At 39.9% G+C, this 15,933-nt stretch overlaps 1 protein-coding gene across 3 annotated transcripts in view; it reads right to left on the bottom strand.

Annotated features, from left to right (window-relative positions):
- MTA3 (metastasis associated 1 family member 3) overlaps positions 1–15,933 on the bottom strand; it is a 290,525-nt gene that overhangs the window by 21,626 nt on the left and 252,966 nt on the right. For all 3 annotated transcript variants that reach the window (XM_037744410.1, XM_017544868.2, XM_017544869.2), the window contains exon 16: positions 15,397–15,543. In XM_037744410.1, the coding sequence (XP_037600338.1) occupies positions 15,397–15,543 (147 nt within the window). The remainder of the gene's footprint in view (positions 1–15,396; positions 15,544–15,933) is intronic.

Raw genomic sequence — 15,933 nt, forward strand, 5'->3', positions numbered from 1 at the left:
AAAAAAAAAAAAAAAAAAAAAAGTTACTGTTCTTAAAGAGGAAGTAGAGGGACAGATTTAAGTAGAAAGATTATTCAAAGGGATAACAGAACGCTTCTCAAACCTTGAGAAAGATATCAATATTTAAGTACAAGAAAGTTATAGAATGCCAAGCACATTTAATCCAAAGAAGACTACCTCAAGAAATTTAATAATCAAACTCCCAAAGGTCAAGGATTTTAAAAAGATCCTAAAAGTAGCAAGAGAAAACAAACAAGTATTATACAAAGGAGATCTGATATGTCTGGCAGCAGGCTTCTCAGTGGAAACCTACAGGCCAGGAGAGAGTGGCACAATATATTTAAAGTACTAATGGAAAAAAACTTTTATCCTAGAATAGTATATCCAATATATCCAGCAAAAATATCCTTGAAACATAAAGGAGAAATAAAGATTTTCCCAGACAAACAAAAGCTAAAGAATTTTATCAACACCAGACCTGCCCTACAAGAAATGTTAAAGGGAGTTCTTCAATCTGAAAGAAAAAGATGCTAATGAGCAATAAGAAATGATCTGAAGGTACAAAACTCATTGGTAACGGTAAGCACACAGAAAAACATAGAATGTTATAACAGTGTAACTGTCTGTAAACTACTCATATCTTGACTAGAAAGACTAAAAGATGAAGCTATCAAAAATAATAAGTATAACTTTTCAAGAGATAGGCTGTATAATAAGATATAAATACAAACAACAAGATGTTAAAAAGCAGGGGGATAAACTTAAAGTGTAGAGTTTCTATTAGGTTTCTCTTTGTCTTTTTGTTTGTTTATGCAATCAGTGTCATGTTGGCATCAGTTTAAAATAACAGGTTTTAAGATATTTTTTGCAAGCCTCATGGTAACCAGAAATCAAAAAACATACAACAGGTACATAAAAAATAAAAAGCAGGAAATTAAAACATAACACCAGAGAAAATCACCCTCACTAAAAGGAAAACAGGAAGGAAGAAGGAAGGGAAAACCAAAAAATGACCAAAAAACATATAACAAAATGGTAAGATTAAGTCATTACTTATCAATAACAACACTGAATGTAAATGGACTAAACTCTCCAATCAAAAGACATAAAGTGGTTGATGTATTAAAAAAACAAGGCCCCATGATCTGTTGCCTACAAGAAATACACTTCACCCATAAAGACACACAGAGAATCAGAGTAAAGGGATGGGGAAAAAATCCATCCAAATGGAAACCAAAAAAGAGCTGGAGTAGCTATACCTATATCAGACAAAATAGATTTCAAGACAAAAACTATAAAAAGAGACAAAGAAGGTCATTTTATAATGATAAAGGGGTCCTAGACAAAAGCTAAAGAATTTAGTCAACACTAGACCTGTCCTACAAGAAATGCTAAAGGGAGTTCTTCAATCTGAAAGAAAAAGACGTTAATGGGCAATAAGAAATGATCTGAAGGTACAAAACTATCATTCAGTAATAGGGTATAACAATTGTAAATATATATGCATCAAGCACTGGAGTACCCAGATATATGAAGCAAATATTATTTGCACTACAGAGAGAGAGAGACCACAAAACAATAAGAGCTGGAGACTTCAACACCTCACTTTCAACAATGTACAGATCATCCTGAGAAAGTCAGTAAAGAAACCTAGGACTTAATCTGCACTGTAGACCAAACAAACCTAATAAATATTTACAGAACATTTCATCCAAAGGCTGAAGAATACATTCTTCTTAGCAAGTGGATCATAGGACAGACCATATACTAAGCCACAAAAATAGTCTTTAAAAATTTACATAAAATAAAATTATATCAAGTATCTTCTCTGATCACGATAAAATAAAAGTAGAAATCAATAACAACAGGAATTTTGGAAACTATACAAATACATGGAAATTAGACAATATAATCCTGGGCCAGGTGTGGTGGCTCATGCCTGCAATTCCAGCACTTTGGGAAGGCTGAGTCAGGAGGATTGCTTCAGCTCAGGAGTTCAAGAGCAGCCTGGGCAATATAGTGAGACCCTATCTCTACAAAACAACAACAATAACAAAACAAACAAACAAAAACACAATATGCTCCTGAATGACCAGTGAGTCAATGAAAACATTAAGAAGGAAATTGGGAAATTTCTTAAAACAAATGATAATGGAAATATAATACACCAAAACCTATGGGATACAGCAAAAGCAAACTAAGAGGAAAGTTTATAGCAAAAAGAGCCTTGATACGGTTTGGCTGTTTCCCCACCCAAATCTCAACTTGAATTGTATCTCCCAGAATTCCCACATGTTGTGGGAGGGACCCAGGGGGAGGTAAATGAATCATGGGGCCAGTCTTTCCAGTGCTATTCTCATGATAGTGCATAAGTCTCATGATATCTGATGAGTTTATCAGGGGGTTCTGCTTTTGTTTCTCCCTCATTTTCTCTTGCTGCCACCATGTAAGAAGTGCCTTTCACCTCTGCCATGATTCTGAGGCCTTCCTAGCCATGTGGAACTGTAAGTCCAACTAAACCTCTTTTTCTTCCTATTCTCAGGTATGTCTTTATCAGCAGTGTGAAAACAAACTAATACAGTACAATGGGACCAGTAGAGTGGGGTGTTGCTGAAAAGATACTTGAAGATGTGGAAGTGACTTTGCAACTGGGTAACAGGCACAGGTTTGAACAGTTTGGAGGGCTCAGAAGACAGGAAAATGTGGAAAAGTTTGGAATTTCCTAGAGACTTGTTGAATAGCTTTGCCCAAAATGCTGATAGCAATATGGACAAAAAGGCTGAGGCAGTCTCAGATGGAGATAAGGAACTCGTTGGAAACTGGAGCAAAAGTGACACTTTCTATGTTTTAGCAAAGAGACGGGTGGCATTTTGCCCCTGCCCTAGAGACTTGTGGAACTTTGAACTTGAGAGAGATGATTTAGGGTATCTGGTGGAAAAAATTTCTAAGAAGAAAGTCATTCAGAGAGGTGACATGGGTACTGTTAAAGGCATTCAGGGTTTTTTGTTTTGTTTTGTTTTGTTTGGATGGAGTCTGGCTCTGTCACCCAGGCTAGAGTGCAGTGGTGTGATCTCGGCTCACTGCAAACTCCGCTTCCCAGGTACAAGCAATTCTCCTGCCTCAGCCTCCCAAGTAGCTGGGATTATAGGTGCCTGCCACCATGTCCAGCTAATTTTTGTATTTTTAGTAGAGATGGGTTTTCATTGTGTTGGCCAGGCTGGTCTTGAACTCCTGACCTCATGATCCATCCACCTCGGCCTCCCAAAGTGCTGGGATTACAAACATAAGCCACTGTGCCCATCCAGGCATTCAGTTTTAAAGGCAAACAGAGGCCAGGAGCAGTGGCTCATGCCTGTAATCTCAGCATTTTGGGAGGCCGAGGTGGGTGAATCACAAGGTCAGGAGATCAAGACCATCCTGGCTATGGTAAAACTCTGTCTCTACTAAAATACAAAAAAGTGGCACGTACCTGTAGTCCCAGCTACTCAGGAGGCTGAGGCAGGGGAATCACTTGAACCCAGGAGATGGAGGTTGCAGTAAGCTGAGATTGTGCCACTGCATTCCAGACTGGTGACAGAGCAAGACTCTGTCTCCAAAAAAAAATTTTTTTAATAAAAACTTTTAATAAAAGTTCAGAAAATTTGCAGCCTGACTATATGATAGAAAAGAAAAACCATTTTCTGGGGAGAGATCAAGCTGGCTGCATAAATTTGCGTAAGTAGCAAGGAGCCTAATGTTAATCCCCAAGACCATGGAGAAAATGCTTCCAGGCCATGTCAGAGATCTTCATGGCAGTTCCTCCCATAACAGGCCTGGAGACTCAGGAGGAAAAAGTGGTTTCAAGGGTCCCTGTGCTGTGTGCAGCCTAGGGAGCTGGTACCCTGTGTCCCAGCTGCTCCAGCCATGGCTGAAAGGGGCTTAGGCTGTTGCTTCAGAGTGTGGAAGCCCCAAGCCTTGGCAGTTTCCACATGGCATTGAGCCTGCAAGTACACAGAAGTCAAGAATTGAGGTTTGGGAACCTCCACCTAGATTTCAGAAGATGAATGGAAACGCCTGGATGCTCAGGCAAAAGTTTGCTGCAGAGGCAGGGCCCTAATAGATAACCTCTGCTAGGGCTGTGTGGAAGGGAAATGTGGGACCAGAGTCCCCACACAGAGTCCCTACTGAGGCACTGCCTAGTGAAGCTGTGAGAAGAGGGTCACCATCCTCCACACTCCAGAATGGTAGATCACCCACAGTGTACACTTTGCACCTGGAAAAGGTGCAGACACTCAACGTCAACCCGTGAAAGCAGCTGGGAGGGAGGCTGCACTCTGCAAAGCCACAGGGGTGGAGCTGCCCAAGACCATGGAACCCATCTCTTGCATCAGCATGACCTGGATATGAGGCTTGGAGTCAAAGGAGATCATTTTGGAGCTTTAAAATTTGACTGCCCTGTTGGAATTCTTGCATGGGCCCTGTAACCCCTTTGTTTTGGCCAATTTCTCTCATTTGTAATGGCTGTATTTACCCAATATCTGTACCTCCACTGTATCTAGGATATAACTAGCTTGCTTTTGATTTTACAGGCTCATAGGCAGAAAGGACTTGCCTTGTCTCAGATGAGACTTTAGACTGTGGACTTTTGGGTCAATGCTAAAATGAGTTGAGACTTTGGGGGACTGTTAGGAAGGCATGATTGGTTTTAAAATGTAAGGACATGAGATCTGGAGGGGCCAAGGGTAGAATGATATAGTTTGGCTATGTCCCCACCCAAATCTGAACTTGAATTGTATCTCCCAGAATTCCTATGTTTTATGGGAGGGACCCATGGAGGGGTAATAAAATCATGGGGGCCAGTCTTTCCCATGCTATTCTCACGAGAGTGAATATGTCTCATGAGATCTGATGGGTTTAACGGGGGTTTCCGCTTTTGCTTCTTCCTCATTTTCTCTTGCTGCCACCATGTAGGTGCCTTTCACTTCATGCCATGATTCTGAGACCTCCCCAGCCATGTGGAACTGTAAGTTCAATTAAACCTCTTTTTCTTGAACTCCTGACCTCAAGTGATCCGCCCGCCTTGGCCTCCAAAGTGCTTGGATTACAGGCGTGAGCCACCACGCCCGGCTTTAAACCTCTTTTTCTTCCCAGTCTCAGGTACATCTTTATCAGCAGTGTGAAAACAGACTAATACAAGCCTACATCAAAAAAGTAGGAAAACTTCATATAAGCTAACCAGTGCATCTTAAAGAACTAGAAAAGCAAGAGCAAATCAAACCCAAAATTAGTGGAAGAAAAGAAATAATAAAGATCAGAGCAGACATAAATTAAATCAAAATGAAGAAAACAATACAAAAGGTAAATGGAACCAAAAGGTGATTTTTTGAAATTATAAACAAATCAATAAACCTTTAGCCAGACTAAGACAAAAAGAAAGAAGACACAGATAAAATCAGAGATGAAAAAGCAGATATTACAACTGATACCACAGAAATTCAAAGGATCATTAGAGACTACCTTAAGCAATTAAATGCCAACAAATTGGAAAACCTAGAAGAAACGGATAAATTCCTAAACACATACAACCTACCAAGAATGAATCATCAAGAAATCCAAAACCTGAACAGACCAATAAAAGTAATGAGATCAAGGCCATAATAAAAAGTCTCCCAGCAAAGAAAAGTCCAGGACTCTATGGCTTCACTGATGAATGTTACAAAACATTTAAAGAAGAACTAAAACCTATCCTATTGAAACTACTCCAAAAAAAGAGGAGAAAATAATATTTCCAAATTCATTCTTCAAGGCCAGTATTACCCTGATAGCAAAACCAGACAAAGACTTATCAAAAAAAGAAAGCTACAAGTCAATGTCCTGATGAACACTGATGCAAAAAACCTCAATAAAATACTAGAAAATTGAATTCAACAATATATTTCAAAAGATCATCCATCATGACCAAGTGGGATTTATCCCAGGAATGCGAGGATAGTTCAACATACACAAATCAATCAAGAACTTTCTAGGACACTGTTCTGGGCAAATCAGTGTAACATAGCACATGAACTGAATGAAGGACAAAAATCATATGATTATTTTAATTGAGGCTGAAAAGCATTTGATAAAATTCAACATCCCTTCATGATAAAAATCCTCAAAAAACCGGGAATACAAGGAACATATCTCAACACAGTAAAAGCCATATATAACAGATCCTTAGCCAGCATCATACTGAACAGGGAAAATGAAAGCCTTTCCTCTAAGATCTAAAACAAGACCATTCTGGAGTGTGGAGGATGGTGACCCTCTTCTCACAGCTTCACTTTCATCACTGTTACTCAACATAGCACTGGAAGTCCTAAATACAGCAATAAAACAAGTCATCCAAATTGGAAAGAAATCAAATTATCCTTGTTTGCAGATGATATGATATTATATTTGGAAAAACCTAAAGATTCCACAAGAAAATTATTAGAATTGATAAACAAATTGAGTAAAGTTGCAGGATACAAAATCAACATACAAAAATCAATAGTATTTCTATATGACAACAGTAAATAATCTGAAAAAGAAGTGAAAGATGTCTACAATGAAAACTATAAAACACTGATGCAAGAAATTGAAGTGGACACAAGAAAATGCAAAGATATCCCATATTCATGGATTGGAATAATTGATATTGTTAAAATGTCCATACTACTCAAAGCAATCTACAGATTCAAAGCAATGCGTATCAAAATACCAATGACATTCTTCACAGAAATAGAAACAATAGCCCTAAAATTTATACAGAGCCACAAAAGACCCAGTATAGCCAAAGCTATCCTGAATAAAAAGAAAACTGGAAAAATCACTTTATCTGACTTCAAATTATACTACAGAGCTATGGTAACCAAAACAGCATTGTACTGGCATAGAAACAGACACACAGACCAGTGGAACAGAATAGAGAACCCAAAAACAAATCTATACATCCACAGTATAAACTCAATTAAAATAATGGTGCCAATAATATTTTGGAGAAAGGATAGTCTCTTCAATAAATGGCCATGGGAAAACTGAATAGTCATATGCAGAAGAATAAAACTAGACCCTATCTCTTGCAATATACAACAATCAATCAAAATTAATTAAATACTTCAATCTAAGACCTCAAACTGTGAAACTACTAAAACGAAACACTAGGGAAACTTTCTAGGACACTGTTCTGGGCAAATATTTCTTGAGCAATATCCACAGGCACAGGCAATCAAAGCAAAAATAAACAAATGAGGTCACATCAAGTTAAAAAGCTTTTGCAAAACAAAGGAAACAATCAACAAAGTAAAGAGACAGCACAGAATGGGAGAAAATATTTGCTATCCATCTGACAGGGATTAATAGCTAGAATATATAATGAACTCAATAGAAAAAAATCTAATAATCTGATGAAAAATGGGCAATAGATGAGAAAAGACATTTCTCAAAAGAAGACATACAAATGGCAAACAGGCATATGAAAAGGTGTCCAACATCACTGATCATCAGAGAAATGCAAATCAAAACAACAAGGACATATCATTTTACCCCAGTTAAAACAGCTCTTATCCAAAAGACAGGCAATAATGAATGCTGGCAAAGATGTGGAGAAAAGGGAACTCTCACACACTGTTGGTAGGAATGTAAATCAGTACAACCATTATGAGAACGGTTTGGAGGATCCTCAAAAAACTAAAAATAGAACAACCATATGACCCAGCAATCCTGCTGTTACATACCCAAAAGAACAAAAATCAGCATAGTGAAGAGATATCTGCACTCCCATGTTTACTGCATTACTATTCACAATAGCCAAGATTTGGAAGCAATCTAAGTGTCCATCAACAAACTGATGAAGAAAATATGGTCCATATACACAATGGAGTATTACTCAGACAAAAAATGAAATCCTGTCATTTGCAACAACATGGATGAAGCTGGAGGACATTATGTTAAGTGAAATAAGCCATGCACAGAAAGACAAACTGCACATTCTCACTTATTTGTGGGAACTAGAAATTAAAATAATTGAACTCATGAAGACAGAGAGTGGAATGATGGTTATCAGAGACTAGGAAGGACAGTGGTGGGGGGTATAGTTAATGGGTACAAAAGTATAGTTATATAGAATGAATAAGATCTAGTATTTGAATCTAACAGGGTGACTACAGCAACAATCATTTATTGTACATTTAAAATAACTAAAAGAGGAGAATTACATCGTCTGCAACACAAAGAAAGGATAAATGCTTTAGGTGATGGATAACCCATTTACCCTCATGTGATTATTAAGCATTGTATGCTTGTATCAAAATATCTCATGTACCCTATAAATATATACATCTATTATGTGTCCATGTACCCTATAAATATGTACATCTATTATGTGTCCACAAAAACTAAAAATAAAAAATAAAGTACATGAAATTTTTCAATCATAAGATCAATTATGTAAGGTAAATGTCACCTGTATTTTACAGATTTATGGAGGAGAAAACTCATCTCAAAAAAAAAGGGGGGAGTTCACCCAAGGTCACACAAGAAGCAATCAGAGGAGTAAGCAATCAATCCCATCTGATTCCAAACACTCAGATACCTTTTTTTCCCCCATGGCACAGACAAGTCCCATCTCCCCTGCTGCTCTCTCTTCAGGCTTTCTGACATGAAAAGGTTTTCCAGTAATGGCTCTTCTATCCCTGAGAGCCTAGGGCCTTGCTACTCACAGCCACTTGGAGTTAACCAAGTAGGGCAAATGTAGTAGGTAGTACCTGGTTTGCTAGCAGTAAAAATGTCCACAGTGAAGGAAATGGAGGAGATGGGACTGGAAACCACAATGATGGCATACAGCGCACTGCTGGACCAACATCCTATGGAGAAAGGCTGAAGTATAGGGAGACTGGCAAGGGACTGTGTAGATCTCTAATTTTGAACCTTTATTCTTTGTATCATTACTGACTCCTTGCACTGAGCACTGAGGCTTCTTATGCATGCAGATTTCCTTTCTTTCTTTCTTTCTTTTTTTTTTAAGAGACAGGATCTCACTCTGTTACCCAGGCTAGAGTGCGGTGATGTGATCACAGCTCACTGCAGCCTCGATCTCCTGGACTCTAGTGATCCTTCTGCCTCAGCCCCTCCCGCCCCCACCCCCAAGTAGCTAAAACTGTAGCTACTTGGCAGGGGGGCAGGGAAGCTGAGGTATAGGCGTATGCCACCACACCCAGCTAATTAAAAAAAAAATTTTTTTAGCGATGGGGTCTCACAATGTTGCCCATGCTGGTCTCAAACTCAGCTCAAGTGATCCTCCTGCTTCGGCCTCCAGAGTAGCTGGGATTACCAGTGCAAGCCACCACTCCCACTATGTATACATATTTCATTTTCACCTTTGGAGTTGAGATTCCATTAGTTGGTCACAGGGCCTGTGTGTGGCCCTGGAGTTTCCTTAATAGAGCATACAGAGTTCTGACTCTGTACCCAGTCCATACCAAGGCCTTTCTTTAAAGGGCCTTTATCAGGGCCAGGAAAGACAGTGATTTTCCAGGAGGAAATAAGTTGTCCATTTTTTTTCTAATGCCAAGAAAAATCCTTTCTGCTAACCCAAATTCACAGACTCCTTTCCTATCATCAAGAGCTGCAGTGCCGGGCACGGTGGCTCAAGCCTGTAATCCCAGCACTTTGGGAGGCCGAGGTGGGTGGATCACGAGGTCAAGACATCGAGACCATCCTGGTCAACATGGTGAAACCCCGTCTCTACTAAAAATGCAAAACATTAGCTGGGCATGGTGGTGCGTGCCTGTAATCCCAGCTACTCAGGAGGTTGAGGCAGGAGAATTGCCTGAACCCAGGAGGCGGAGGTTGTGGTGAGCTGAGATCGCGCCATTGCACTCCAGCCTGGGTAACAAGAGTGAAACTCCATCTCAAAAAAAAAAAAAAAAAAGAGCCTGCAATACAAAGGTAGAGGGTGAGTGGAGGAGGCAAGCCACTGAAGGGGACAGGCAGCCCTAAAGCTGAGGGGACTGAACGTCTCAGTAGCCCCGGGTTTTTGTTTCCAGCTCAGTTTCTTCTGTCCATCAACATTCTGTTTGGTATGCTCATCTGCCTAACTTACTGATAATTAAGTAGCAGTGCTAATTGATTTTATTATTGGATTGCACAGAACAAGGCTTTCCCATGAGTTTGTATCTATCTATTTCAGTATGTGATGGTAATAACTATCTCATGAAAACCATTTACAGGTATTGATCGACTTACGACCTATGCAACTTATGACCATTCGACTTTACGACCACAATCGCTAGCCACGACTGCTCCACGTCTGGCAGCGCAAACGTTGGAGTGTGAAATGGAAGATGTCGAAGAGTTGCTAGACAAAGAATCCGGACAACTTACAAATGAAGAGCTAATCGAACTGGAAGAAGAGAGAGTGGCAGAAGAAGAAAGAAGAGAGGCAGAGAAAGAAGAGGAGGAGCCAGAAAGAAAGTTCACCACTAAGGGATTATCAGACGGTTTATCTTTACTGAATAAACTTCTTATACATTTCGAAGCAATGGACCCAAACATCGAACGATTTGCAAGGATTGAACGGATGGCGCACGATGTGTTTCGTCCGTATCGTGAAATTTATGAAGAAAAAAAGAAACATACAATTCAGACAAAGCTCACCATGTTTATGAAAAAACCAACTCCGGTAACCCCAACTGCTGCCTCAGATGACGACATCAACGATCCGCAGCCAAGCACCAGTAGCCAATAAAATGTTTCGTACATGTTTATATATTTTGATGTGTTTTGCAATTGGGAAAATGTTTCCTATGGTATTTTTTACACCTGTATTTTGTATTTTTGTATGCATCTGTATTTTGTAATTTTGTATGTTTTGCAAATATTAAACCAGTTGTACTGGTAATGCAGTGTTTTACTTAAACCTGACGAATGTGAAAATAAGAAACAAAATGGTGTAGAGATGATACAAATGGCATAAAATGAACAAAGAAAATTATGATATATAACAATAATGAAAGAAAATTATGATAAAATAGGACTTAAAGATTTTTATAACATTTCACAGTACTGTACATATAGCCTACTCAACTTATGACCAAATCGTGTTACGACCGGTCTGTCGGAACCAATCGTGGTCCTAAGTCGAGCACTAGCTGTAGTAGAATATTTTTTCCAGTACTTTGAGTTCATCTTGGAAACTCGAGTTAATCAGGATCCTACACCCTGAGGAAATAGGAAACAGGCCCATTATTCCAACAAAAAGATCGATTCGTAACACAGAACGTGGGCACTTTCTAACATGTGTGCCTCTGTTACATTCCTGTTTCTCAGCTCCATGATGCTGGAGCTGGGTGGGACTCTGCAAGCACACTTCGCCTTTGCTGTCAGGCTCTGTGTCACACCAGCAGGGCACTAGAGGGAGCCTGCAGGGCTGGAGCAGGGAGGTGAGACCTGCTTGTTCCTGTTCCTGTCTGCGTCTCTCCAGTTAGCTGCAACAGCGTGTCCCAGACCCAGCTTCATCACACCTCCTGAGAGGTGCCTGCACCCGCAGGGCAGTGCTGTCTCTTCTGGGGTTGGGTTCTGGCTCTGAGGCCCTCCTTGGGCTTCTAGGTTGTGATAACCCCAGCTTCTTCCTGTGCTCTCCCAACCCTGAGAATGGTGGCTGTTTCCTGTGCCCTCGCCCCATGTGCTCTGCTTACCTATTCTGTCCTCCAATATCTGTCATGTTAATTTCTTATATGAAATTAGCTGTTGAAATAACTTATGTCATTTCTACTTTGCTGATAGAACCTAATACAGCACATTTGAGAGCCACGATTTCATTCATAACAGTGATTAAATGAGAAGATTCTGAAATTGGTCACATTTGAGTGGGAATCTCAATTCGTCTCTGTAGTACCTGGTAACTGGAAATTTTAATTCAATTCTCTAGGTCTCATTTTTCTGAATCACTTCCATTTATACAATTTGTATGTATTGAGCACTTACTAAGTGCCAGGTTCTGTGCTAAGCACAGCGATACAATGGTATGCAAAACAAATTCCCTGACCTCCCAGAACTTCCAGTCATGTGAATTAAATGAGAGAACTCAGCAAGGCAGTAGCACAGTGCCAGACATATGTCATTAGCCTTCCTCTCCATGCCCTGACAGGAGAGCAAACACAAATGGGTCTTAAAGAAGGAAGTGTTTCAGCAGCTAAATCTCTTCAGAAAATAAGATGGGCCTTTTCCCCAAAAAGGCTGAAGGTCTCTGTCTACATAAAACCAAGGATTCATTGTGCGCCCTGTCCATTCCTTCTGTTCAGAGCAGAGAAGCAGCATTTATTCAGAAGGAAATGAAACAAACCAGCCCTAGAGAAGGAACACTACAAGGTGACAATTTAAATAAATTCCAGAAAAACAGTTACCTGTGATACTGAGGAAAGAGCTGCAGAAGAGGTGTTGCAGGCCGGGACTGGAATCCAGAATGACCACAGGGTAGGAGTGAAAGAAGATACCAGAAAGCTGATATGCTAACATCAATCACAGTGACAGTCGTGTGTGTGTGTGTGTGTGTGTGTGTGTGTGTGTGTGTCTGTGTGTGTGTGTGTGAGAGAGAGAGAGAGAGAGAGAGAGGATCTCTCTCTGTCACCCTGGCTGGAGTCTAGTGGCATGATCATAGCTCACTGCAGTCTTCACCTCCTGGGCTCAAGTGATCCTCCCACCTCAGCTTCCTGAGTAGCTGGGACTACAGACATGTGCCACCAGATAATTTTTTAACTTTTTGTAGAGACAAGGTCTCTCTATATTGCCCAGATTGGTCTCAAATTCCTGGGCTCAAGTGATCCTCCTGCCTCAGCCTCCCAAAGCCACCAGACCTGGCCCACAATGACAGTCTTTTTACCGAAAAGAATATAAACATGTGGCCAGGCATGGTGGCTCACACCTGTAATCGCAGCACTTAGAGGGCCATGACAGGCAGATCACCTGAGGTCAGGAGTTTGAGACCAGCCTGGCTAACATGGTGAAACCTCGTTTCTACTAAAAATACAAAAAAATTAGCCAGGCGTGGTGGCGCACACCTGTAATCCCAGTACTTGGGAGGCTGAGGCAGGAGAATCGCTTGAACCCAGGAGGTGGAGGTTGCAGTGAGCCAAGATCACGGCACTGCACCCCAGCTTGGGCAACAAGAACAAAACTCCATCTCAACAACAACAAAAAAGAATATATACTGTGTGTGCGTGTGTATTTCAGAACTTAATTTATGCTTTCTACAGCAAGATTATATGTCTGAAAGTCCAGGTAGGTGGTATAATGGAAAAGAGAAATTCCAGATTACATTCAAGCCTGAATCCAAAGGCCCTAGGTTGTGGGCAAGAAAAAGCTAAAAAGAAATACATCCAGTCTTCACATTTTGACACATTCCTTCTGCTATCTAGATATCAGGCATACTGTGTCAAAAATGGCCAGTGTTCCCATTAGCAAGGATGTGTTTCTGTAAGACTTCTGGGTAGCTAAATTCTTGAAAACCATATCTTAACACATTGATAACCTATAAATGCAAACTAAACTCCTCACTCTCACTGTTTTACCCATTTCTGACTTTTTTATGAACATCAAAAGTCACAATGGAAGAAACAACCATAGGAAATTATTAATAGAAAGTCTATTCCACATCCTTGCTCTGGGGCCTCATTACAGCTAGTGCTCGACTTACGACCACAATTGGTTCCAACAGACCAGTCGTAACACAATTTGGTTGTAAGTTGAGTAGGCTATATGTACAGTACTGTGAAATGATGTTATAAAAATCTTTAAGTCATATTTTATCATAATTTTCTTTCATTATTATAAATCATAATTTTCTTTGTTTATTTTATGCCATTTGTATCATCTCTACACCATTTTGTTTCTTATTTTTACATTCGTCAGGTTTAAGTAAAACACTGCATTACCAGTACAACTGGTTTAATATTTGCAAAACATACAAAATTACAAAATACAGATGCATACAAAAATACAAAATACAGGTGTAAAAAATACCATAGGAAACATTTTCCCAATTGCAAAACACATCAAAATATATAAACATGTACGAAACATTTTATTGGCCACTGGTGCTTGGCTGCGGATCGTTGATGTCGTCATCTGAGGCAGCAGTTGGGGTTACCGGAGTTGGTTTTTTCATAAACATGGTGAGCTTTGTCTGAATTGTATGTTTCTTTTTTTCTTCATAAATTTCACGATACGGACGAAACACATCGTGCGCCATCCGTTCAATCCTTGCAAATCGTTCGATGTTTGGGTCCATTGCTTCGAAATGTATAAGAAGTTTATTCAGTAAAGATAAACCGTCTGATAATCCCTTAGTGGTGAACTTTCTTTCTGGCTCCTCCTCTTCTTTCTCTGCTTCTCTTCTTTCTTCTTCTGCCACTCTTTCTTCTTCCAGTTCGATTAGCTCTTCATTTGTAAGTTGTCCGGATTCTTTGTCTAGTAACTCTTCGACATCTTCCATTTCACACTCCAACGTTTGCGCTGCCAGATGTGGAGCAGTCGTGGCTAGCGATTGTGGTCGTAAAGTCAAATGGTCGTAAGTTACATAGGTCGTAAGTCGATCAATACCTGTATAAATAATTTACTGTCACGTAAGGAATTTAGAGTTCCAGAAGGCATGAAAAGCCTGGAAAGAGTTCTATTCATAAATAAATGCCAACACTTAACAATAAAGAGAGCTTCAAACTCCGGGACTATTGAAATGAACAATATATACTGCCTGGATGATTTATTATGGTTGTGTTTATAGTCCAAATAGGAAGATAATTTAATTTCACCTGAAGAGTCATTTATATGGCCAAGCTCAAGAGAGGTACTTTGGATAAGAGGTGATATTTCTGTTTTTCCATTTCAAGCAAATTATTATATCTGTATTTAGGACATCACCCAGGCAATTCTTTTCATGAAATGTAGCACTCTTGAGCAATTAAAAACATTTACAAGGTAAAAGAAGGGCCAAATGCCAAATTGAGAATGACCCATGAAACACTGAGGAATCCCCAGAGAACACTGATGTCTCAGACATAAGGCAAAATAATCCCTTCTGCTCAAGAAAACTTAAATGAGCAGTGAGTATGCATTACAGCAAGACCATTATTACCCAGCGGAAGCAACCTGCTAAATACAGACTTCATCTCCAAACACACCTCCTAACAGGAGAGGGGAACAAAAAGATACCTCCTGATGGGAGGGAGAACTATACCTTGGTAAAATGTGGCACATGGCAGTATTCCCCCTTCCTCAACCACATACATCAATTATGGAGTACTGGAACATGTTTCCAATACATTATCAGAAGTGGATCCACATGCCTGAGTGTGGAGGCACTCTGTCAGAATAGCCTCCAGAATTCTTGGGCTTACATACCATCCAGACCATTGTGATGACTGTAGTTTCGTTTCCCCAGAATGCTCAGAGATGTGTGATTTGGAGTTGTTAGCATCCGCTTGGTAGCTGGGGTTTGCAAGCTTGGTGTAGATCGAATTACATTAGGTTTCTTCGCAGGATGGATCTCTGATGGGGGAAGAAAGGTTTTTCAATTAGAGCATGATATTAAAAATCTATGTGTGCCTACATTGGCTAATAGGCACACATCTTATTTCTTAATGAGCTGAGAGTCAGTTCCTCCTGAGCCAGCCAAGGACTTGCATAATGAGTCAGCTTCAAGTGTTGTTGGTTGCCATGGCTTTGCTTATCAAGTAAGCTGGTTCTTCCCTGCTGGCTGGAGCTCTGAGCCTCGGGTTGTGAATACAAGCAAAAACAAACAAACAAAAAAAGCCACTTCAGAAGGTCACATACAACATGTGATTTACTAAGGGAATAAGGTATCTGACTCCTCAAGATATTAGACATCAAAAGGTTATCTGGAGAAGTAGCCTTGGGTGGAAAAAAAAAAAAAAAAAA

This window comes from Cebus imitator, unplaced genomic scaffold, assembly GCF_001604975.1.
Source record: "Cebus imitator isolate Cc_AM_T3 unplaced genomic scaffold, Cebus_imitator-1.0 Scaffold172, whole genome shotgun sequence".
NCBI lineage: Eukaryota > Metazoa > Chordata > Mammalia > Primates > Cebidae > Cebus > Cebus imitator.